This window comes from Gigantopelta aegis, chromosome 4, assembly GCF_016097555.1.
Source record: "Gigantopelta aegis isolate Gae_Host chromosome 4, Gae_host_genome, whole genome shotgun sequence".
Taxonomy (NCBI): Eukaryota; Metazoa; Mollusca; class Gastropoda; order Neomphalida; family Peltospiridae; genus Gigantopelta; species Gigantopelta aegis.
This window is the reverse complement of record NC_054702.1, coordinates 19053640-19079911: the sequence shown is the minus strand read 5'-3', so window position 1 is coordinate 19079911 and position 26272 is coordinate 19053640. Positions and strand designations below refer to the sequence as shown.

General features: G+C 35.7%; 1 protein-coding gene across 1 annotated transcript in view; it reads right to left on the bottom strand.

The window, feature by feature from the left end:
• The window catches only part of LOC121369646 (leucine-rich repeat-containing protein 74A-like), a 70620-nt gene that overhangs the window by 9737 nt on the left and 34611 nt on the right, over positions 1 to 26272 (bottom strand). Inside the window, exons 8-10 of the mRNA XM_041494688.1 lie at positions 23909 to 23990; positions 2652 to 2737; positions 1972 to 2166 (exon numbers count right to left, since the gene is read on the bottom strand). Coding sequence (XP_041350622.1) covers positions 1972 to 2166; positions 2652 to 2737; positions 23909 to 23990 — 363 coding nt within the window. The remainder of the gene's footprint in view (positions 1 to 1971; positions 2167 to 2651; positions 2738 to 23908; positions 23991 to 26272) is intronic.

Genomic DNA, 26272 nt, shown 5'->3' with positions numbered 1-26272 from the left:
ATCATTCACTATCAAACAACCTAACAACCTTTAAACTAATCGACTAGAAATGCATATAGACTACACATACATACGAGCGAAATGTTTATTTAACGACACACTCAACGCATTTGATATACGTTTATGTGGCGTCAGACAAAACGGTTAAGGAGCAATATGACAGTGAGAAAGAAACTCGCTACCGCCACATGGGCCACTGTTTCCGATAAGCAATTTTGATAAGCAATAAGGGACGTTTTATGTGCACCATCCCATAGACAGGATAGCACATACCACAGCCTTTATACATCAGTTGTGGTGCACAGGCTGGAACTAGACACAACCCAATGGGTCCACCATGTGGGATCGATCAGTCGACCTACCATGAGCGAACGCTTTACCTCGGAGCTACGTCCCGCTCCATATACAAAAGAAGCCTTAAGTGGGGTTGGGGTTGTGCAGAGGGTCACACCTCCACCAATCGCATGCATCCATATTCTTCTCTCTCTCCCCCTAAACCATATAACCATAGATTAAAATATGTTGAGTGCGTCGTTACATAAATGACGTCTCTCTCTCTCTCTCTCTCTCTCTCTCTCTCTCTCTCTCTCTCTCTCTCTCTCTCTCTCTCTCTCTCTCTCTCTCTCTCAGCGCGCGCGCTTGTGTATTCCACAATATAATTATAATATTTGATACATATTTTTTTTTTCAAACTGAGGTTTTGTCACTTGAACTCCCCACCTGAATCCGCGCCTGCTTCATGTTTACAGATATTTTCTTAAATATAGGTCATACTACGATTTGTGCGGATAGGACGATAGAACCGAACATTAGTTTGAAACGCACTATAGAATGATGCTTTTGATATGCAAATGACCTTAGTTATTTATAGGAGAAATAACGTGCATTCAAAAGACACAGAGATTTTTAAAAAGTGGAATTAAGTCAACTTCGTGCATTTTATATGATGATTTGTATATAAAACCTGTCGGGGTTTGGGTTTGTTTTCATGTAAATGCAAAGAAAACAAATATCGAATAGGAAATAAACGTAACATTTGCAAAAAACTTTGGGTCTAAATAATTGAACAGGATAATAGTATTACGTATTTATTTGCTTTATCAGAAGCTTCAAGCAATACAAATGTGGCTGATGGCGGTCATTTTGAAATTCAAAATGGTGGCCACAAGAGAGAGAGAGAGAGAGAGAGAGAGAGAGAGAGAGAGAGAGAGAGAGAGAGAGAGAGAGAGAGAGAGAGAGATTGAGAGAGATTTTCATGCATTACTAAAACAGTTAACGAGTTGATCAATATTTAGGCCCCAGCCGCTAGACTGTCTTGAAAATACTACCGAACCTGTTGTAAATAATATATTACGGTGAGCATCGCCCTATCCTTTGGGATGGGAAGAGTATTGAGGTGGAGTTAAATAAGAAACTTTAATTAACATCAAGTTGTCTGACGTGTCAGATGCTGGATAGTGGTTTCACAGGCCAAGACCCCTCCCATTAGGTTTCGTTAAACAAAATCCTCTTCTTTACTCGTTCCAGCCAGTGCTCCACAACAAAGGTCATGATATGTACTATTCTGTGGAATAGTGCATATAAATATCCCTTGCTGCTTATTGAAAAGAGGGTACCGGCCTCGATGGTGTCGTGGTTAAGCCATCGGACATAAGGCTGGTAGGTACAGGGTTCGCAGCCCGGTACCGGCTTCCACCCAGAGTGAGTTTTAACGACTCAGTGGGTAGGTGTAAGACCACCACATCCTCTTCTCTCTCACTAACCACTAACAACTAACAACTAACACACTGTCCTGGACAGACAGTCCAGATAGTTGAAATTTGTGCCCAGGACAGCGTGCTTGAACCTCAATTGGATATAAGCATGAAAATAAAGTTGAACTATTGGAAAAAGTAGTGTTGAGCGTCGTTAAAAAGCCCAAACATTCACTTCTTCCATTATTTTAAAACAAATCTTCGTTAGAAACCATACCTTCAGAGCCTTCAATCCCTTGTTATGCGTAAGTGCACGTGCAATTGCCAGAGCGCCATCTTGCGGTATTCTGTTTGCGCTGATGTCAAGGCACTCCAGTGATTGGTTCGTTTTGAGTACATCAGCCAGCGCTTCTGTTCCGTGAACGTGAAACCCGTTCATGGCCACTTTCAGTATTTTTAAATTAAGATTAATCTGAAAATAAATTATCATTTACTATAAAAGTTCAAACTACGGATACACCTGCTCATACCTGAATATCTTCACTATTATTATTTAATTAACGTCGTAATCTGGTTTCCATAAAATATATAACGAATGCAGATCGGTGCAGACTTTCTGTGACAGATTTGCCAAGGTAAACGGGTATCAGTTTTAGCTAGTCATACTATTAACACTATCAGAATTTCCATGTAAAAAGGTTGGTTATTTTCTCTTTTTTTGTTTAGTTTTGTTTGTTTGTGGGTTCTTTTGTTTGTTTTGTTTGTGTTGCTTGCTTGTTTGTTTATTTGTTTTTGCCAGTATATGAGTATAAATGTAATACTTGCACGTTTATTTGTATTGACAACAAAATTCATAAACGGTCGTTTTGGCGCAAAATAAGGTGAAGCTATACTTTTAAAATTGATTGGCTGAACCATTGCCTCGAAGTGATATTTTGCATAATTTAAAACACATACCTTCAAACCTCGTGCAAATAATGTCGCTCCCCTTGGAGTAATGTTGTTCCAGCTGATATCTAAGAAATCTAGAGTGTGATTTGCACCTGTAAATTATTTTAAAAAGTATGGTCGTTAATCATAATAAATAAACAAAACAAAAATTAAATTAAATGTCGAATTAGACTATTTCAATTAAGGGTCTCCTTTTTATTCCGTTCAGAATACACTGTTCATCTTAAATAATGTTTCCTACGTCCAGTGCTGTATATGTACAGGTCCAGAATACACTGTTTATTTTAAATAATGTTTCCTACGTCCAGTGCTGTATATGTACAGGTCTAGAATACACTGTTTATTTTAGATAATGTTTTCTACGTCCAGTGTTGTATATGTACAGGTCCAGAATACACTGTTTATTTCAGATAATTTTTCCTACGTCCAGTGCTTTATATGTATAGGTAGTACTAAACCAAATAACATCCGGTTGGTTCAAAGTTAAAGGTGCACCCAACTTTTGATAGAACACCTCAAGTCCTGTGATTGGTGATAAATGTGAGTGTGTTGGTTGTAAAAAACGTTTCATCTGGGCAAAAAATGTATGCATTTTTTATTTTATATAGTACCACTGTGTCAAGTAGACTTGTGCTTGAAACATGTATGGGGTACCTGTAAAAAAAGGACTCGAATGTTGTGCGGAACTAGGGTAGTCATAGGCGATACCCGTTATCTCAGAAATGAGCAGATTGACCCCCATTTTTTTCTGATTCACTTTAAGGGTGAAGGGTGGTAGTATTTATATATATGGCGTTTATGTCGATTGATACGCTGCAGGTAGGAGTTTTAGCCACATATGTTACTATTGTCATCTAAGGATTTGATTTGGTAGTATACACCCTACAGGTCCAGAATACACTGTTTATTTCAGATAATTTTCCTACGACGAATGCTGTATATGTACAGCTTTTGGTCTCTGCCATCTTCAGGTTTTTACAATTTATTTGCAATAAACAGTGTTCCAGAGTGGACAGAAAGGAAACCCTTATTATACCAGTTACAAGAAATGGCAAAAACAAAAAGTAAATATGTTTTAGTTTCAGATATTGCTTGGATCTTGTTTCTGTTTTATGTTACTTAGTTATCTTTGTGTTTGAGTCGGGACGTAGCCCAATGGTATTTAGCGCCCGCCTGATGCGCGGTAGGTTTAGGATCAATCCCCGATAATTAATAAATCAGTTTGCTCTAGTAGTGTCGTTAAACAAAACAAACTTTATCTGTGTGTTTGTGTATTTATTTGTTCATGTATCTTCGAATCCATCAACATTTCTATGGCTATTACGATGATAATAAGGAGTTGTTTCAGAATCTGTTTGGACTAGCACCGATAAGAAAGACACTTAGTAATATGACTGGATCTTCTGTTTGGTTTCCATCAAGCACAAACATCGAAACAAACGAAGACGTAACATGTTTACATGTCTCTCTCTCTACTTAAAGTTCAGGCACACCCGTCATGGGCACGGGTTCTGGCCAAGATCTGGAAATGTGCCCGGCACAGTTCGAAACACACATAGGAGTCTCATATCGTCTGTCAGAAAGGATCCCGACAGTGAAACTATCAAATCTAGTTGTAAGAAGTCTGTTCTGAGTTTGATACTACTAAAATATGTTTCCTACAAATAAACTTTTAATATTGGCTCTAGAGTTAGTCTAAAATAGAGGCTCCCCGTTCAGAATAGATGTAATGTATCGGCTAAAGCCATATCTTTTATATTTGTACGCAGAATATGAAAACATTTTGACAAATAAAAAAATACTGTACAGACGATTAAAAATCTGGAATTCCGCATAAATCCTGGAAAACAGTTCCTTGTTTAGATTATCAATGTCTATATACATTAAATGTTTTATTGGTCATCTTAGTATTTGAAAGTAGCCCCAACTGGATTTGATCTCCTAATAAGTCCATACATATGAAAACCTATATATTAGGAAATAAAATGAACACTGACCTAGTACAAACACCAGGACGATAACAAACACATTTAATAACCAGCCACTGACATGGCTTCCTGATACATGTAGCGTGTGCCTCTTTTCTGGCTTTTTAAAAATATATATCATTGGCCTGCCCTGTGTGTTTTTTTTATACGAGTTGGTTCCTTTAGTCTCTCCTAATATTTCCTGGATCCGCTCCTGGAATCACGAGGACGGGTCTCGCTAAAAATTTGACTGGCACTGTCTTGTTATATCATATCACTTCCATTTAACGATAGGCGCAAAAAAAAATCAAAAAAAAAATCCCAGTATTGCCTTCCCGAACATAGTTCAGTTAATTGACATTTAAAAGTCTTGTTCTCTCTCCAGAAAAAAAGAAAAAAAAAGAAGAAAAAAAGAAGAAGAAGAAAGATTGAGAAACAAAACCGTGTATATATTATAAAACTAACGCCAGCGTTTTTAAAATGTAAGCTATACTGTATTTGTGTAATGCACCATTTATTAATTATTGAAAAACCGTGCTTTAATTATCAAAATATTATCTTATCTTGTATGTGTCTTCTGACTTAACTTGCTTTTTAGGAGATATTAAAAGTTCATTATTCAAACTAAAAACAACATCCTTATCATCATCATCATCATCATCATTATCAACAACAACAAAAGTTAGTTTAGTCAGTTGTTGTTTAGTTAGTATTAGAATATTCGAATTTTGATTCGCCAGTACCATGGAATATTCACCACTTAATATATTCTAGTGCCTCTTCTGGCTTTTTTAATGGCATTGGCCTTCCCTTTTTACGAGTTGGTCCATATGCCCCCTTTTTCTTAGTCTATCTCGATATGTCCTGGATCCGCCCCTGGAATCATGACGACGGGCACTCGCTAACAATTTAACTGGTACTGTCGTATTATATCGTATCACCTCCATTTAACAATAGACTTCATAAACCAGTATCGCCTTCCTGGACATGCTTCAGTTAATTAACATTTAAAAGTATCGTTGTCTCTTCAGAAAAAAAAAAGAAAAGAGAAAAAAAGGAATTAAAAAGAAGAAGAAAAGATTACAAAGTGTATCTGACCAACGCGTACTTCCCAAACGACTGGTCTCTCCCACTGACCTGAATTCAAGAGGTGCGCCACTGACATTTCAACAGTTGAGCAAGGAGTGTCCACAACTCAACACCTTAATATCAATCAGACAATTAACACTTGAGATGTGACGTCAAAATCACAAAATTGTACGTACAAGTATTTTTTTTCATGTTGAATTTTATTATCAACACATGTAAATTTTGTAACTATTTGAGTGATACTTACATAACTCACTCTTTACAAAAATCTCCTCCATCCTGTTTTTTCCACCTCATTTACAACTGTCAAAACGACGCGACGGACGTGATATGTATGTAGGGTACTGGTGACGGTTCCGAAAGAATTTGCAATGAACATTTTGAGTTGTGTTCAGATCGCCACAAAGACGCTATAATTAGTGGGGTTATTTTGTTTGTTGTTGTTGTTTCTTTTTCTTTGTTCTTTTTGGCTGTTTTGTTGTTTAACGATCTCATAATGTACATTGAAAATGTATTAATCATAGGATACTGGATACTGAATATTTTATAATGCTGACAAATAGTCTAGTCTTAGTGGAAACCCGTTAAAAAATCAGTTGCAGCAAGGGGTCGTTTATAAGCAAGCTACATACTGATCGAGCTACATCCCGCCCCTGTAACAACACACTGTGATTAATGTGGATGGTATTCTTAATGGATAGTCGTAGTTTAAAGTGCTGAAGTATCATTAATGTATTCCTCATACCTTTCCTATTTTAAAAAAGGTCTAAATATATATCTAGGATATATATACGTGTTTGGGAATTTTGTGGGTTTTAACAAATATTTTTGCGGAAAAGATGAACTATGTTAATAAGCATTTGTTGAGTCTTTGTATATTTACATTTTAAAATATCCGAGTAGCGAATTTTATTATAAACATAGCCGTAAAATATATAGGTCTATAAAAACGTTACAACTGATATTTGGTTAAAAGTCATATTGTCACTGAATTTAAACTACAATGAAAAACTCGAAACGATATAAATTTACTCTTTTTTATTATTACTGGAAGTATTCTTAGATGAGACAAGTTCATGCTCCAATTGCTTTCTTTGTAAATGAAGGTCTCATTTATTTGAGGGGAATGTATCAATTATTTTCTCTTTTTTTTTAGTTTCTAATCGTTTAAAACTTTTTTTTAAATTAAACAGTTATGTGAAGTGGTGACACAGTGTGATGTTGCAGTCTTTACGTTTAACTTCGATTCATCAGGTACGTTTTCACAGCAGTAATATTAAATAATTATTAATTTAAATGTCTAAATAAAGGCTAAGTTTGTTTGAAATATATTTTGTAAATTCCACGGCAAGTAAATTTCCTACACAAGTTCCCCTCGTTCCATCAAAATATTGCATAACTATATTATGGAGTTACATGTTTTCGATCGAGTTTTTCGTTGTTTCTTCACCTTTAGAATTTTTTTACAAAAGATGTATAATCAATAGACCATTTCATTTTTCGAATGGATAAAAGTTTATTTTGTGCATGGTGGGTATATAAACAAACAAACAAAATGTCTATTGTGTTAATTGTTTTTTTTTTTTGTTTTTTTTTTTTTTTTTTTTCTCAAAAAGTTTATTATGTTAAGTTTTCTGTAACAGTAAATTATTAATTTTCACAAAAGTCTTTCTGCCGTCTTGGTGTTTGTAGTTACTTGAAAGTTAAAGTATGTTTTGTTTAATAACACCACTGGAGCACATTGATTTATTAACCATCAGCTATTGGATGTCAAACGTGGTATTTTTGACACATAGTCTTAGAGAGAAAGCCCGCTACATTTGTTCCATTAGTAGCATGGGATCTTTTATATGCACCATCCCACAGACAGGATAGCACATGCTACGGCCTTTGATATGCCAGTTGTGGTGCACTGGCTGGAACGAGAAATAGCCTGGCCCATCGACGGCGATCGATCTCAGACTGACAGCGCATCAGGTGGGCGCTTTACCACTGAGCTACTTCCCACCCTTAGTTGATTCCAGTACATCATGTAATGTATAACAGAAAAGGTACATACTTCGGAACTATGGTCAGTGACATTATAGTAAACATTCTAGAATTTCAAATACGTGACCCAAACCGACTGATGTAGTGTATGCTAGCACAGGGAGAACAGTTTATAAATGCCATTATCGGTGCAAGACCCACATGAGGATCAAAATGGGTGAACTCAAGTTCAAGTTAACTGCAACCTTAAAAAAAATAATACAGCATAAATAATTAAATATATACAGGGAGCACTATCCATAGCAATATATGAACAAATTACATTTCATTGGTAAAATAAACAGTATAAATACATAAATACGTGCATGAAAAATACATTAAATGGATAAAATAAAGAAAATAAACCATGCATATATGCATTACAAATGTATTACATGAATAAAATAAAGAAAATAAAACATACATACATGCATAACAAATATATTACGAAACTGGTGAGCAGATGCAGCATATATTTCTAGATGTGATCATATCACTAATCATTTTATGAACGTTTGGGATGGGCAGGTATATGTCATTTTTGCGGCCATCTTTTAACAAATTAAAATATCAGAAAGCAGAAAATCAATGTCCCAAGACTCACCATCAAAGTGACTTATGAACGTGCACTTTGGCTTATTCTGTTAACGATTGTTTGTTATTTATTTTACGTTAATCGGGGTATGAACAAAAACAAAATCATCCGCAAACTGAATCGACGAAGCCGTTCTCACATAAGTTTGCGGATGATTTGTTTTCGTTTATACCCAGATGAACGTAAAAGAAATAACAGACACTATTTATAATTAAATTTGAATCATACAGGCTAATAGTGACACTAAAACGTCATACTTTATTTTGAATTATTTTTTATCCATAAACAATAACGCTCAAGAAAACAACTTGCCCATATAAAATGACGTCATCAGATATGACGTTCCTTGACGACGTAATTTTTATTCACGTTGCTACGTCTGGACCAATGGGATGGCGTTCATTATACCCAGATGAACGTAAAAGAAATAACAAACAATTCTTAAAAGGCAGCAAACTCAGGGCATCCACTTTGAACCAATACTATTTCCGCATGGCATAATAGAACATTTCGCTCTAAAGATGATTCGACTGGATGTATAACTCTTTTAATGTTTAGAATAAAAATATGTTTTGCTGGTTTTTTATTAATTAAATGATCAGCAACACATAAAAATCTTGTATTGCCAAGACCCAACACTGAATTGTATAAACACTCCTTCAGATATTCCGGTGTTGAAACATGGAATAGAATCCCAGATTATTTTTTTTTTAAGTATATCCTTACATTCATTTAAAAGACAATATATAAAATTCATAACAACACTGGCTCTTGAAAATGTTAAGTAAAATCTTTACTCAGCAATCTAATTAAAATTCACTATTACATGTGGATCTAACAGCAGCCAGTTGGAGATCATGTCCACCAATCAAAACCTTACTTGCAGAATCATGCCAGTGATTTGAAAATAATTTGAAAACATTCCGAATTATCCTGAGGGTATACGACATGTTTCATGTGAATTACGAATGCCTTATTTAGACCAGTAGAACTAATTTTAATCAGATTGCTAACAACAGTGCGTAGTCTCCAATGTCCAAGTAACATTTTGTCTGTAAATAATAATTTAAATATTGACCAATCACACTTCGCCTTTTATAAAGTTATTTGGGAGCATACAAATTCTAAAAATATCCGGCAAGTCTATTTTAGTAGCGAACCATACCAATACGTACGGGATGGGTTATCAGTCTTCAATTTTACATTACAAATTATTTATTTATTAAAAAAACTAAAAACTAAATCAGTCTTCAGTTTTACATTACAAATTATTTATTTTATAAAATAAAACATGTTTTAAGACATTCGTAATTCACACGAAACATGTCGTATATCCTCAGGATAATTCGGAATGTTTTCAAATTATTTTTAAATCACTGGCATGATTCTGCATGTAAGGTTTTGATTGGTAGACATGAGCTCCAACTGGGTGCTGTTAGATCCACATGTAATAGTGGAGCTAATTTTAATTAGATTGTTTACTCAGGAGACTGTACGTTTAAATGCTATTTATTTATAATTACATCAAGTTGGGATAATATTTGTTTGTATTGTTACAGTGCTAAACTTCAACTTTATAACAATACGGATTATATCTTTATTTTTACAAGTGCATTAATTTGAAATATTTGGTAATTGGTAATCTGACGTCTGTCATGGCATCCACTTAGTTAGGGACTTGCCAATCAAACCAATTAGTGTCAAACCCTAATGAAATATGTAACGAGCAATCTATTTTTAGTGGAGCTTCAAGTTCCTTTTATTGCCTTAAGTTTTACAACTCATCAGCATCATACAAACAATATAGCATATATTATACAGATATGTACACAATAATGTACAGGATAATGATGGAGAGTGATTTAACATTATAGACATATATAATACAAAGTATCACAGTACTGCTGACTTATATCACATAAAGATATAGGTCGTTATTACATAAGAGAAAATGTTAAATACTTGAGGTGCTACCGGGATACACATGTATGATGCACTACATTGTACATCACTACTAGCATTACATCTTTATTCCACTAGTTCATTTCTTACCTTATTTGCCCGTTGTAAATATTTCCCAAGGTTATTAAGATCTTTATTATTGTCAGTTCTTAAAAGTTGTATAAGCTTGAAAACACTTGGACGTTTATAATAATATTGTTTTATAAATTGTGTTTTTATATCATTGTATCTTGGACATTGTAGAATGAAATGGTACTCATCTTCTACTTCATTTGTATTACATACTGTACATAATCTTTCTGATCTTTCAATGTTTCTGTATCTACCAAATTCTATATTTAATTTATGGGCGCAGTCTAAATTTTGTAATTTCTTTCAATTGTGTAACGTCCAACGGTTTTCTAAGATAACTTTGCAATTTAAATTCAGTTAATAAATATTTATACAAATGACCTTTTGACGTTGCTGTTATTCTATTGTAAGATTGTTGCTTGAACACATCACACAATCGTTGCTTAATTACACTGTAAGTATTATTATCAACTTCCGTTAGACTCCATATATAATTTAAACCAAGTGCATTTAGTTCCTGTTTAACATCCATTAACCAATTATTTTCAAGCTGATCCATTTCCTCATATATTAGTCCGGGAGCCCAGAGAGGTTTAATTAGCATTGCGAGTACAAAAGGTCTGAGGCCTGGAATATGTAGGTGTGGGCTGTGGGACCCCCAAGCGGCCATTCTTAAGTGTCATCTCCTGTACCAATCCGAGGGGCCGCCCCTCAAAATACTCCAGATTTTAAGTTTAATTAGCATGGTTGAGTACACCAATCAAACCTACACCAAAATGTTCTCTGTTGATGTACTAATTAAGATCCACCATTCTTAAGTGTCAGCTCCTGTACTTAGTCCACTTAAGAACGCCCCTAATTAGCACTAATTAGAAGTTTAATTAGCATGGTTGAGTACATCAACGAAACTGATGCCAAAATATTCTTTAGGGTACCCTGACTAAGGATCAGTGATTCTTAAGTGTCAAAACCTGTACCGAATCCACTTAAGAACGGGTTAAAGGTCAAAATCCATCCAATTTCAGGTTTAATTAGCACGATCGAGTACATCAACAAAACTAACGTTAAAATGTTCTCTGTTGATGTACTAATTAAGACCTTCCATTCTTAAGTGTCAGCTCCTGTACTTAGTCCACTTAAGACTGCCACTAATTAGCGCTAATTAGAAGATTAATTAGCATGACTGAGTACATCAACGAAACTGATGCCAAAATATTCCTTAGGGTACCCCGACTAAGGATCAGTGATTCTTAAGTGTCAAAACCTGTACCGAATCCACTTAAGAACGGGTCAAAGGTCAAAATCCATCCAATTTCAGGTTTAATTAGCACGATCGAGTACATCAACAAAACTAACGTTAAAATGTTCTCTGTTGATGTACTAATTAAGATCTACCATTCTTAAGTGTCAGCTCCTGTACTTAGTCCACTTAAGACTGCCACTAATTAGCGCTAATTAGAAGATTAATTAGCATGACTGAGTACATCAACGAAACTGATGCCAAAATATTCCTTAGGGTACCCCGACTAAGGATCAGTGATTTTTAAATATCAACCCCTGTACTGAATTCACTTAAGGTCAAAGGTAACAATTTGCCCAATATTAGGTTTATTAGCATTCACGAGTACATCAAAACATTAATATGTTCTCTGTTGGTATGATAAACAAGACCCACGATTCTTAATGTCAACTCCTGTAGTTAGTACACTTTAAATGCAATGAGTGTGAAATGAAAATGTATGATTAATATAACTAAATAGTTTTCTATTTGATTGTAATATTATATGAATATGATGATATGACTATTTCCACATTTGAACAATGAAAGATTACATTTACTTTAATTCTCAATGTGAGTGTTATAGCAGTGATACTATTTGCATGAACGAGAGTAACTGTTGTAATAGTTATACATACGTTGATCCATTGTTTTCACCAGTGTCTGGTGAAATTCTGAATGTACTATTAGTTAACAATGAAAAGCCTGGTATACCAAACTTAAGATACAAGCTAATTCACAGGGTCCATAGGTGATGGTTCTGGGCGATGTAATGGCCACTCATTTGAATAAAATATTTTGGTGAATTCTGTCCAAGTTGCGAGCCACATGATATACTTTCGATTCCGCGCCATAACACATGACACAAAAATGGGATTTCTCCAAAACTACGGCATGAATAAAGAATGTGAGTATGTGATTACTATAAATGCAGTCGAACTCCAGGACTAGATCAAAACAAAAAGTGCATCCCTAAATCTAAACTAAGTTATTAATGTGATCAAAAATTTTATTAGTCACCAGACAGAAAGAAAATTATTGATCAAAACAGAACTTGAGTTCCAGTCTGGTTCCATTTCATTGCCTGCCTAAACAACTTTCACCTTCCTTAATCTTCATCCTCAGAAAGGACTGCCTCAACTTCAGATGATACTGTCATGTCTTCCTCTTCAATGCTCTCATCATCAACGATCCCGTTTTCATCTGGATGAGAGTTTCTGGCAGTTGTGTTTCTTCATGGAATAGTGGTTGATAATATCCATTGTAAAAATCCCAACCATTTGATGCAGTTGGATGTTGTTGGATATCAGTGAGATCGGCATTCACCCACATTTGTGCAACAAAGGATGTATGTTTCATATGAATGTTTAGCTCTGCCTCACATGGTGGAATGGCACTAGCAGTTATGCCCTTCAGCTTCTCCAATGGATTCTTTGTCGTTGACTTTGGTCCATAACCCTTTTCAAATATCTTGTATCGAAAGGTATTGAGTGTTGTCTTGCTTGTATCCTTTGCTTCATAGATGCTAGCGGTAAATGTTTGCAGGGTATTTTGTGTGATATGACTGCTTCAATCGCCATATCTTCAAATGCTTTTTGTACCTTTGTATTATTTCCCAGATTAGCAGATGGTCTCAACTTTCCCTTGCGAACAAATGATCCAGTGTAGTCACTACCGGTGAATGCATGGAATCCTGGTAGTGCTGCACATATCTGAGGGTCAAGTATCTCTCAAACTTTCTGCAGTGATACAACATGATGACTGCTTTGTCAGTACATGACACACGGATGACTATGTCTCCTTTTACCTCAGTCTTATGAGTGTCATCAACTGCTTTTGCATGAAGGCATATCTTGGTTGGTTTCCGCCTCCTCGTGGTTATTTCTAAGGTCATCGACCACATCACACTTCAGAACTCCATCCACAACTTTGAAATGATGGCATTCCCCTGGAATATCAAGGTAGAGCTGGCGGCTTCCAATTATCTGTGCATATTGCTGGTCCTGCCACTCCCTTGCCAGGAACTGTGAAAGTTGGGTTTTGAATGATCAAAAACTCTCTGTTATCTGCTCCTCTTCTGTCTCACTCCATATCTTTCAAAGATGCCTGTGGGTAGTTGTCAAAGACGAGGTGAATTTGAATGATAGACAATGCCATTGTTTGAATCAGAATGTTTCTTGCAAGTCCTTCGTAAGTTGAGGGTAGACAGTGAGGTAATGTATGAAGGTGAAATTGGCCTTTTCCGTCTTTCACCTCTGATTCCATTAAATGGAAGGGAGCACTTTTTTCGGTTTTTGCCATTGTTCCATCTGTGCTGCACATTGACAATGGTACAGGTGTGAGTGAATATTCAAATATGAATGGCAAGTCCAGATTCCGTTTGGTTGCTAGTAACACCAGGTGAACCATAAGATCTGTTGTACTCTCAAGTTCAGCTATTCTGTGGTCTTTAGCTCTTTGATTCTTCACACAATCATTTGTAAAGGACTTTATCTTCTCTTCAAATCTGTTGAGATTACTAATGCAGGACTGTAGGAATTCTCGGTGGTGTGACTGTCCATTTTCTGGAACGCTGAGCAGACTTTCCCGAATCTTGTCACTGGCAGCCTTCCCTGTGCTTATGTTAAGCAGATAACAGGGAGTTTTTGATAACAGGACCTCAACAAAGGAGACCACAGGCCAATAGTGATGCCTTGAAATCGAGATCATTCTAAACCCAACTACCACAGTTCCTGGCAAAGTTGTAGATGGAGTTCTCAAGTGGGAAGTGGTCGATGACCTTAGACATAACCACAAGGAGGCGGATACCAAGATATGCCTTCATGCAAAAGCAGTTGATGACACTCACAATACTGGGGTAAAAGGAGATACTGACATAGCAGTCATCATGCTGTATGACTGCAGAAAGTTTGAGTCGCCACTGTGGATTGTTGTTGGTACAGCTGCCAAAACTAACCACAGATATACCAATATAATCGCTATTTACCAGATACCTGGCCCTCAGATATGTGCAGCACTACCAGGATTCCATACATTCACCGGTAGTGACTACACTGGATCATTTGTTTGCAAGGGAAAGTTGAGACCATCTACTATGCTGGAAAAGAATACCGAGGTACAAAAAGCATTTGAAGATATGGCCATTGATGCAGAACTCAGTCATATCATACAAAATACCCTGCAAACATTTACCGCTAGCATCTATGGAACAAAGGATACAAGCAAGACAACACTCAATGCCTTTCAATACAAGATATTTGAAAAGGGTTATGGACCAAAGTCAACGACAAAAAATCTGTTGGAGAAGCTGAAGGCCATAATTGCAAGTGCCATTCCACTATGTGAAGCAGAGCTAACCATGCATATCAAACATGCATCCTTTGTTTCAGAAATGTGGGTGAATACCGATCTCACTGATACAACTGCCAGAAACCCTCATTCCAGATGAAAACGGGATCGATGATGATGAGAGCATTGAAGAGGATGACATGACAGTATCATCTGATGATGAGGCAGTCCTTTTTGAGGATGAAGATTAAGGAAGGTGAAAGTTGTTTAGGCAGGCAATGAAATGGAACCAGACTGGAACTTAAGTTCTGTTTTGATCAATAATTTTCTTTCTATCTGGTGACTAATCAGGAAAATGAACCTTGAGTTGAATTTTGATCACATCAATAACTTAGTTTAGATTTAGGGACACACTTTTCGTTTTGACCTAGTCGTGGAGTTCGACTGCATTTAGTATAATCATATACTCACATTCTTTATTCATGCTGTGGTTTTGGAGAAATCCCATTTTTATTTCATGTGTTTTGGCACAGAATCAAAGTATATCGGGTGGCTTGCAGCTTGGACAGAATTCTCCAAAATTGATTATTCAAATGAGTGACCATTACATCACCCAGAACCATCACCTATGGACCCTGTGAACTAGCTTGTATCTTAAGTTTGGTATACCAGGCTTTTCACTGTTCAACTAATAGTACACCCAGAATTTCACTGGACACTGGTGAAAACAATGGAACAAGTACGTATAACTGTTACAACAGTTCATGCAAAAGGTATCACTGCTATAACACTCACACTGAGAATTAAAGGCAATGAGAAGATCAAGTAAATGTAATCTTTCATTGTTCAAATGTGAAAATAGTCATATTATCATATTCATATAATATTACAATCAAATAGAAAACTATTTAGTTATATTAATCATACATTTTCATTTCACGCTCATTGCATTTAAAGTGGACTAACTACAGGAGTTGACATTAAGAATGACGGATCTTGTTTAACATACCAACAGAGAACATATTAATGTTTTGATGTACTCGTGAATGCTAATAAACCTGATATTGGGCAAATTGTGACCTTTGACCTTAAGTGAATTCAGTACAGGGGTTCATATTTAAGAATCATTGATCCTTAGTGGGGGTACCCTAAGGAATATTTTGGCATCAGTTTCTTTTAACGTTAGTTTCGTTGATGTACTTGATCGTGCTAATTAAACCTGAAATTGGATGGATTTTGACCTTTGACCCGTTCTTAAGTGGATTCGGTACAGGTTTTGACACTTAAGAATCACTGATCCTTAGTCAGGGTACCCTAAAGAATATTTTGGCATCAGTTTCGTTGATGTACTCAACCATGCTAATTAAACTTCTAATTAGTGCTAATTAGGGGCGTACTTAATTGGACTAAGTACAGGAGATGACACTTAAGAATGGTAGATCTTAATTAGTACATCAACAGAGAAAATTTTAACGTTAGTTTCGTTGATGTACTCGATCGTGCTAATTAACCTGAAAATGGGTGGATTGTGACCTTTGACCTGTTCTTAAGTGGATTCGGTACAGGTTTTGACACTTAAGAATCACTGATCCTTAGTCAGGGTACCCTAAAGAATATTTTGGCATCAGTTTCGTTGATGTACTCAACCATGCTAATTAAACTTCTAATTAGTGCTAATTAAGGTGTTCTTAAGTGGACTAAGTACAGGAGCTGACACTTAAGAATGGTGGATCTTAATTAGTACATCAACAGAGAACATTTTGGTGTAGGTTTGATTGGTGTACTCAACCATGCTAATTAAACTTAAAATTTGGGGTATTTTGAGGGGCGGCCCCTCGGATTGGTACAGGAGATGACACTTAATAATGGCCGTTTGGGGGTCACACAGCCCACACCTATATATTCCGGGCCTCAAACCTTTTGTACTCGCAATGCTAATTAAACCTCTCTGGGCTCCTGGTTTATATAGCCATTAATATGCAGTTATTAGTATTACGTAGTTTGATCCAGTATTTAAAAATTCTTAGTTTTCTAATAATATACAATGGAAATCTTCCTAATTCACTATATACAAAATCATTACATGTCCCTTTCCGTACACCCAGTAACTTTTTACAAACTTGTAAATGAATCTTTTCAACGTCTTGGCCAGGGTGGAAACCCCATACTTCCGATCCATAACTAAGAACACTGTTGACATAGGTATCAAATACAGATAGCATTGTTTCAATATGAAAACAATTATTTTTACATACGTTATGAATTGAGAATAAAGCTTTACGACCTTGTTCCACTGCTCTTTTTTGTATCCTACTAAATTTTCCGTTATAATAAAATAAAATACCAAGGTAATTAAATTCATTGACAACCTCTAGTTCACAACCATTATAAAACCACTTCTCATTATCTCGAAGTTTGCCTCCATTTCTCAAAACAATAATTTGGGTCTTAGTTGTATTTACTGTTAAATCCCATTTACTTGTATAATTAGATATTGAATCAAGCATTTTTTGCAATGCTTCGGGTGTTTCAGCTAGAAGCACCATATCATCGGCATACATTATTAGAAATATATTTAACATTTGTATATCAACATATGGACAATTACCTGATAGTAGATGCATTTCGCAATCGTTAACATACATAGAAAATAATACTGGTGACAAAACTTCACCCTGAAATAAACCGTTCTTGCACATAAAAAATCAGAAAGTTCATTATTGTATTTTACACAACATTTAACATCATTATATAAAGACCATATAATAGCTAACATTCTTCCTTCGATACCTTGTTGAATTAGTTTGAACCACAAGTTTTTTCTGTTAATAAAATCAAAAGCTTTTTTGTAATCTACAAAGCAACAATATAAACGTGTTCGATTCTTTAGTGTTCTATGTATTAAATGTTGTAAGATAAAAATGGCATCTATAGTAGACATTTGGTTTCTGAATCCTAGTTGGGCGTCAGTAATGATATCATTATCTAAGTCGTAATCTAGCAATCTTTTCTTTAAAATAGAAGTAAAAAGTTTACCCAAACAACTGACTAATGTAATGACCCTGTAATTGTCAGTATCATTTGTATTTCCTTTTTTAAAAACAGGAACAATACAACCAACTGACCAAGACTGAACATAGTGACCAGATTTAAACACATTATTAAACAATAAAAGTAGACATGGCATCAAACCTTCTTTACAATTTATAAGATACTCATTTAAAAATATGATCATAACCACAGGCTTTGTTCTTCTGTAACCCTTTAATCGCACTGACGATTTCTTTTTCAGTAATGTCATGATCTAATGCAGTACATGATGTTTGACTAGCGTGTGTATCATAACTCGATAAGAACTCATCTACTTGATGGTTAGTGGTAGGTTCGGTACCAGCCAGATTAGAAAAATGGTTGAAAAATGCATCATTACTCAACTCCGATCTGTTATTTTGTTTTCTTTTCTGGAAATATTTGTAAAACGTTTTAGGGTTATATTTTCTTAAATAATTCAACATGTTACCCTGTTGGCATTTATATTTCTTTTTCAATTAATATTCTAATTTTTTGTATATTTTTTTTACCCGAATAAGTTCAATGCAATTGTCATTAGTTTTGTTAGCGTTAAAATTTCGTATGGCTTTTCTGTATTCATTGTATCGTTGTTTCAAAACTTCGTTAAACCAAGGTTTATCTTCACGTTTGGTCTTAGATATCTTCTCTGTTGTACTAGTTTGGTCTTAATGAACAATAAGGTAAAATCATTTGTAAATTTGTCTACACATCATGTGGTTCTCTTTTATGTACATATATTTAATAAAGTTTTTTGAGAACAATCTCTTGTTAATCATTCCATTTTACACTAAAATGCGTTTGTTCTTTTAATTTGGTAATAATTAATTTCTTCTACAACAGGGTAGTATATTGTAAAACAAAAACTGTGGTCCGAAAAACAATTAAAGTTACCTGACTCAAACTGTTCAATTAATTCAAACACAGTTCATTTATAAGTACATAATCTTAAGGCTAGAGCCATTAGCATTATAAAATGTTATATTTCCGTTTCTATTTCCAGAATGTCTACCATTTAAAATCCGTAGACCACTAGTTTTGCATAAAGATAAAAAGTTTCCTGCTGAACTGATTTATTGTTTTATCTTCATTGAAACGTGATACGATATTAGCATCAGACTACAACGGTAGATAATCTATTGCTAGAATTCAGTAGTCTATCATTTTCAATGAAGTAGAACCAGCACCATAGCTATCCTAATTCGATATATCTAGCTATACTATCTTCTAGCAATTTAATATGTACTATTGATAGAGGGGATGTAATTGTATAACATATTTTATAACAATGCTGTCGCAAACCTTCTCATACAAAAACAACAATTTTTAAAGAGTCTAAAAATGCCCCCCCCCCCCCCCCCCCCCCCCCCCCCCCCCCCCCCCCCCCCCGAGTCCCTTACTGCATTGTCACTGGTATCTTTGATGGTGACCGATGTTGGTAGAAGAAGCATGCTTCTTTTCGCTGTAGGTTTCCTGTCACGTTCGCTGAACTGCTCACGCTGGTATTCTGTGACGTACGTGGCGGTGTAGACTGCACAACATCCCTGTAAGATCTAGGGTCAGTTTCCGATGGCCGTTTTCGTAAAAACGAATAGTTACCATCTTTGTCTTGTTACCTGCTACTCTGAAACTCTTTCAATTACAACTTCTTGCGACGCTCTTCGACAACAGCGGAAAACTGCTCATTGATTTTGGCTTATTTTTCAAGCTTTGGATTTGACATAATCTTTAAAGTAAGAAAACGCGCAACAATAGGTCGAGGATTACCACCACGTCTTCGCCGAATCGATGAACATGGCTAAACTCTATGTCCCATTCCACTCCAAGTTCATGACAGATAAACTCCCTTAGTACATCTTCTGTGTTTTCGTTATTGTTTTCGGCAAGTCCTGTAAATATGAGATTGTTTTTCATTGATCTACACTGTAAAGCAGTAATAGTAGCCTTCAATTCCTCACGTTCTTTTCGTACCGTCTCGAGTTCTGCTTTTATTTCAGTACTGTCCTTATCTGCAGATGTGAGTCTGGTTTTTATCTGTGCAATATCAGATTTACTTTTGTCGCATGCACTTTTCACACCATCATAAAAATTACTCAGTCCTTGGATACTATTTTCCAGCTCCCTGCTGTTCTTGTGAGCAGTCTTAACGTCAGCTTCTAGCGTACTCACTTTTGTTGTCAGCGATGTAATGGATGACTGAACATCCTCTATTTTCTGAACATATATCTCTATATGCGACAGTCCGGAGTTCAACAACATAATCAAGTGTGAACTTTCTAGCTTGCTCAGCTTGCTCAACATTATCCCCATACATCACGTCTCGTGTGTTCCCAAGAACCGTAGATATATCATTTGTAGCCATTCTAATCGTACAAATAAAACCTTGCTTTTTACAGCATACAGCTTGGTCAATTTCAAACAATGCGCGTGCGGAATGTAAATAAACACTGGTGACTTTCAGTATAGCCAATCAAGCGTAACGTCAAACTCGACTTGAACCAACTCAAATCTGATACAATGTAGTTTTGAGGGTATTGCAGGCGTCTTAATGAGTAGACCATGACAACTTTATATTATTACCTAGACAACGTATTTAGTATGTGTGTTATAAGGATAATTTACTCATGAAACATAGACTTGGAGAGAACAGATTCTGTTCACACGCCTTGAAGTTCTCTAAGAAAGCACAAACTAGTGGACAATCCGAGCGACAGTTTATGTCATAGGCATAAATTATTGTTACATGTTGGAGTTGAAAATAACAATCTACAAACCAACTTGTGGTTTCTGTTATTCATTTAAAAGAAAACAAAACAAAGAAAAATTACACTGTGTTAGTATATAAAATTTGTTTGTAATAATTATGTATGGGTATTTACCTTATAGTTTCGATGCATTTAACGAAGGATAATTATGTTGAATTTTGTTATTACATTGTTTATTTCACTATATGTAGAGTAATAATCTTTAATGTTTTATACACAGAAGGCCATAAGGGAGATTAGTGCACTACTATTTGTGTAATCTTCTTTAAATAAAGATTATTATTATTATTATTATTATTATTATTATTCAAAGCAGGCGAAACAAGATTTTGACCGGCCCTTCCCTTTTTCACAAGTGAATAACCACCAAAGACCAGTCCGATGAGGGGATGAGAGAAGACGTAGTTGAACCCCACTGATATTCAAACCTGTGACAAACATCCTAGTTCATACAGTTATTAACATCCATCTGACATGAGTTCACAGTGAGCAGAAAGTCGTCTGCTAGACTAAACAATGTTTTGTTTTACTTTGTTGCTTTTTTGTTTTGTTTTGTTTTGTTTTGTAGAATATTGAGTACATCGTTCTGTCTTCTGTTACATATCCGTCGAAATACAAAAGAAAAAGAAAGAAAGCAAGAAAGCAAGCAAGCAAGAAAGAAAGAAAGAGTTTATTTAACGGCGCACTCAACACATTTTAACCACAACAGAAAAAAAAATGATATAGGTATATTGTATGTCGAACCGTCACATTAGCAATGATTTTTGGGGACAATTAAAATAATATTTTATGGTGTTGATTTTAGCTCGTGTTTTCGCTTTTTTCCTATTAGCAAAGCCTATCTGGCGAAAAGGCAGGATAGCAGAGAACTAAATCGCATATGCCGAGTTTAAAGTGACACACTGTGACGGTACATGCTCTTATCTTTTTGCCTGTCGCTATGTCCATTGTGTTGGGGGCTAGTGCAGCTTGGTTACGTAATACCTCCGCGCGACCGTGCCTCCTAATACACACCCAGACCAGTTGTGGAGGCCATGTGGAGAGTGGTTACGTAATACCTCCACGCGACCATGGTATATCTAGCGAACTGGCGACGATCAGTCTAGGCTTGTAAGAAGATATACCGTGTTGGTCGCTGTGGAAATATACACATCATAAGATTCGGTCCCGCGTACTGTCTCCGGACCAGTCTGGGATTTTTATAATAAATAGCTAGGATTTTAGATATATCAGGGAGAAACATTGGAAGTATCCAGGTGAACGGACGTTGTCCAACTGAACGAACTATATTAGTTCAGACCGGACTTGATAACTATATATTTCTGCTCTGTTGTATAACTTTGATGTGATTGATGTGACTTTAAATATTCTAATACTGTATTATACCAATATTCTTTAGACAGTGTCTCCGGTAAATCTGACGAAGTAAATTGTAGGCTTCACTGTTCTAATATTTTTATACGAGTATTTGGTAAGATAAAGCTTAGCCGGTCATCCTAGAGGACCTAGGTAAACTGTAGGTTATTGTCTTTATTGTGATATGTACCAGTATTAATTCTGTATTACAAGGTTACTGAATGAGTATTTAAAGGTTAATTAAAAATTAACCAGTTAGGAATAGAGTTGTAATTCCTTTATTAATTAAGTTCCCCTGGCAGCGTTTCTCAATTATCACACGTGCGTGTTGTATCACGGTGAAGCGATTAGAATATTGTGTAAACTATACACCTAGTGATTAACTAATTAAGTGATTAGCTCTGGGTTGTTATTATATTGTTGATGTTAATTAACTACTGCGGCAAGCACATTTGTCAGCGTTAGAGTTAATACAGATTCCAAAGTGTATTGTGTTTTGTTGTGTTTTTTAGTGAACTAAACGTGCTACATATATATATATATATATATTTATATCAGATCTTATCTCTGATTACTCCTAGAGCCGGGCCACTCGGTAGTAGCCTGCCCGATACAGAGAGATTTAATAGATATACAGTTAGGAGAGATATTTGGATAATCGTGTTTTATTCAGTTACGGGTATTATCAGGATCCCCGTGACACAAACCCTGGTTTTATACACTACAGCGTATTTTTCACTGTTGGAGCCGTTTTTGACAACTGAAAACTGATATTACTTACATTTTATTGTTTAAACTATCCATTTTCATACATCTGAAGTCTTTCTGGTCATCTTGGCCTTTCTAATATCGTGAAATGCATTTTTCATATTGGATTTATATATATAAACGCACGTATCTCTAAGAAGTAACGGCGATAGAGAGGAGCTCTAGTCTAGTTTTAAAGGTATTTTCACGTTTCAGAGTCGCAGACTCTTTGTTTCACTCTGTTGTAAATTTATCCAAACATGTTACGGATTTGTAAATTAACCAAACTTAGTGTCCATTTTCATGGGTTGAAACTAGGGTCTGCTGCTTTAAGTTAGACATCCACAACTTGTGTATAAACATGTTATGCAGGGAATACAAGGAAACAAAACGAGGACTGTTTTAGAATTATATTCTTTTACTCTGGGAAGCACACACTCTCTCTCTCTCTCTCTCTCTCTCTCTCTCTCTCTCTCTCTCTCTCTCTCTCTCTCTCTCTCTCTCTCTCTCTCTCATCCTAAGGCATACATGACAGAGTTAGCCCATGAAAGAAAGCTATGAAAGATATTTCTATCCAAAACGACCACATATGATGCAATTTTATAGTCTTCCATTCCTCCCTCATCACACCCCGTTAAAGTAAAATAGTTTATGCTTTGTTTGTTTTCAGTTTTAAAAATAAAGAAATGACTTAGTTGGCATATACTTTCTAATTTGGATTTCATAAATAGTTTTAAGTATTTAAACCAACGTTGTCCATTTTCATCGCTCTCCTCGCCCCCTCCTCACACTCGAAGTGCTATGATGTTTGGTTTTAAAATGGCCGTCACAATCTATGGGAATAACCTCCCCATTGATCATGTCTGGAGCCGTTTTTATCATTAAACAACATTAATTCAATACTAGAGATAGCTTGCAAATTAAAACATTACTAAAATACAATATGAGTTGTACAGTGAAGAAAATAGACTAAATCCACTTACCAATTGCTTGTCCCAAATACAATGTGAGTTGTACAGTGAAGAAAACAGACTAAATCCACTTACCAATTGCTTGTCCCAGATACAGTGCGCCCTGTTCTGCTATAGAGTTGTGTGCTAAATTAAGCTCTTTCAAGTACACGTTTCTCTAAAAGAAAACAGATAAGAACATATATATGTGCATGTATTGATATGTATCATATGTATGTATGTATGTATGTACGTACGTACGTCAGGTTTGACTGTTACATACATAGATATTAATGCGCAGGGGATAATTAAATCCTTTCTGGCCTCACAAATTGTCTCATGCCGTTGCTGAGACTCGAACCTGTGGCACCGAATCGCCCGCAACTTGCAGGCTTGCTACGATACGTACTGAGCTATGGCGACATGTATGCATGTATGCAGGTATGTATCTATGTCTGTCGGGTTAGAATAATAGATACATAGATAGTTAAGCACTGGCTTAGGGAATAGACTACTTTCTGGCCTCACAAAGTTAGCCTCATAGTGTTGTTGGGACACGGACCGATTCACGCGCAGTTCCGACACCAACACGATTACGTGTCAGCAAATGAAATAGCGGGGAGGGGGGGGGGGGGGGGGGGGGGCCTTGCTTTGGCTTCGTACACAATAAATAAAACATATCCAACGGTAATTGTTTGATATGATATATTTGACAAAAGGTACTTTTTAGTTCTTTCATCTTTTGAAACTTAAACTTAATATTTTGTACATAGAATTATGAAAAATAAAAACATACCAACGTGTAAACAGCGTTGTCTGCTTGTTATAGAATTCTGACAGGGGTCAAGGTTAGTAGACCAGTTTTTATTTTAATGTGGCGAAGCATTGTAATAATATAGCTAATTTTGAATTTGAATGGCGTCAGTATTCCAATGATGTCATTTGCATCTTCTTACAATGTCACTAAACTGGGTACATGATGTTTCCGTTTTCAGAATGCTGGAAAAATTCCAATGCAAAATTGGTATTGATTTTTTTTTTTTTTAACATTACCAATGCACCTGAATGTGTTTGAAGCCAATCTTGCGTTAAAATAATTGTACCTTTTACGAAGTATTAATTTCAAGTGAAATTACGGTAAAATATGTTACATTTATTGTGCACGAAGCCAAAACAAAAGTGCGAAGAGTGACTGTCGTGGACCTTAGCAGGATATGACTTTTGACGTCACTCATGTGGCGTCACATAGCCTACATAGCTACATAGCTCTAGGTCATTGTACAATGTGGCTGAAATAACGGAAATAATAGCTTTTCCCCTTAATTGTTATGGTGTCTGCAGGATAAAGATAATAACTAGTTAATGACGTCAGATATCTGCTTTATCCTGTTCAGGCCGAATTAGAAATTCCAAGAGCCATTCTTACCTTCACAGGATAAAGCAGATATCCGACGCTATTAACTAGTTATTCTCTATATATTTAATATTTTATTTGTTCTATGTATCTGTAAATGTATATGTCTTTGGAATGTATACATATACTACGTTTTTTATATTTAATATTTCTTTATTTAATTTATGTAATGTATTTTTCAAAGGTCATTTCAGAACAGATGAATGTTGGATATCAAATGGCTGTTTCCGTTATCCTATATCCAAATATTACCTAAGGTCTCACTACACAGATGTCATCTGCCATTGAAACCCATTTAAATTGTCCAACTTCAAATGAAGATTGCCAATAGAATGTGTTCTCGTTGGCACTAACAACATACACCATTGCGAACATACATTATATAAGCATTTATTTTCACTCCAAAATTGACAACATTTCCGTCTCAGTTTTTTTGCTATATGACCGCATCTGGCGGTAATACCGGTCCGAACAGGTGGTTCATTAACCGATTCACACCGGCTGTCTCTTACGCTATACACTCATGTCCAAAAACGTCAATGCACAATATTACAAAATAGCATGGGCAAAATACAGCTAGAAGGCTTGTCATTAAACATACATATTGTTTTAATTCTTCACCATTTCCTAGAAGTGAATATGTGAACCATAACTTGTGTCACAATTAGGAACTATAGTGGATCTGTGTAGTGAGAACTTAGTTTTACTAATATATTCACTCCTTAGACATTTACATGCAGTGAAACAATGAAACAGTTTTAAAGTTTCCATTATTTGATATTTAAAACCTATATTAGCCTCTTCATCCAGTGATACCTGTTAAATTACCACTCCCTCCATGACGTTTTGGTGTCTCTAGCTAATACCCAATTTGACATTGTTGTAACTTCCCTTTGACTCTTCCTAGTGCAGAAATACGATTTAGAATTCAGTTTTGTCTTTCGATTAAGGTTGCTGTTGTCGCTGCCCTAATACTTATCGCAATTTCGGGTCAATATTAAAACGGTCACTGTCCGTTTGTTATACTTCTGGAGCACCACTCCTAA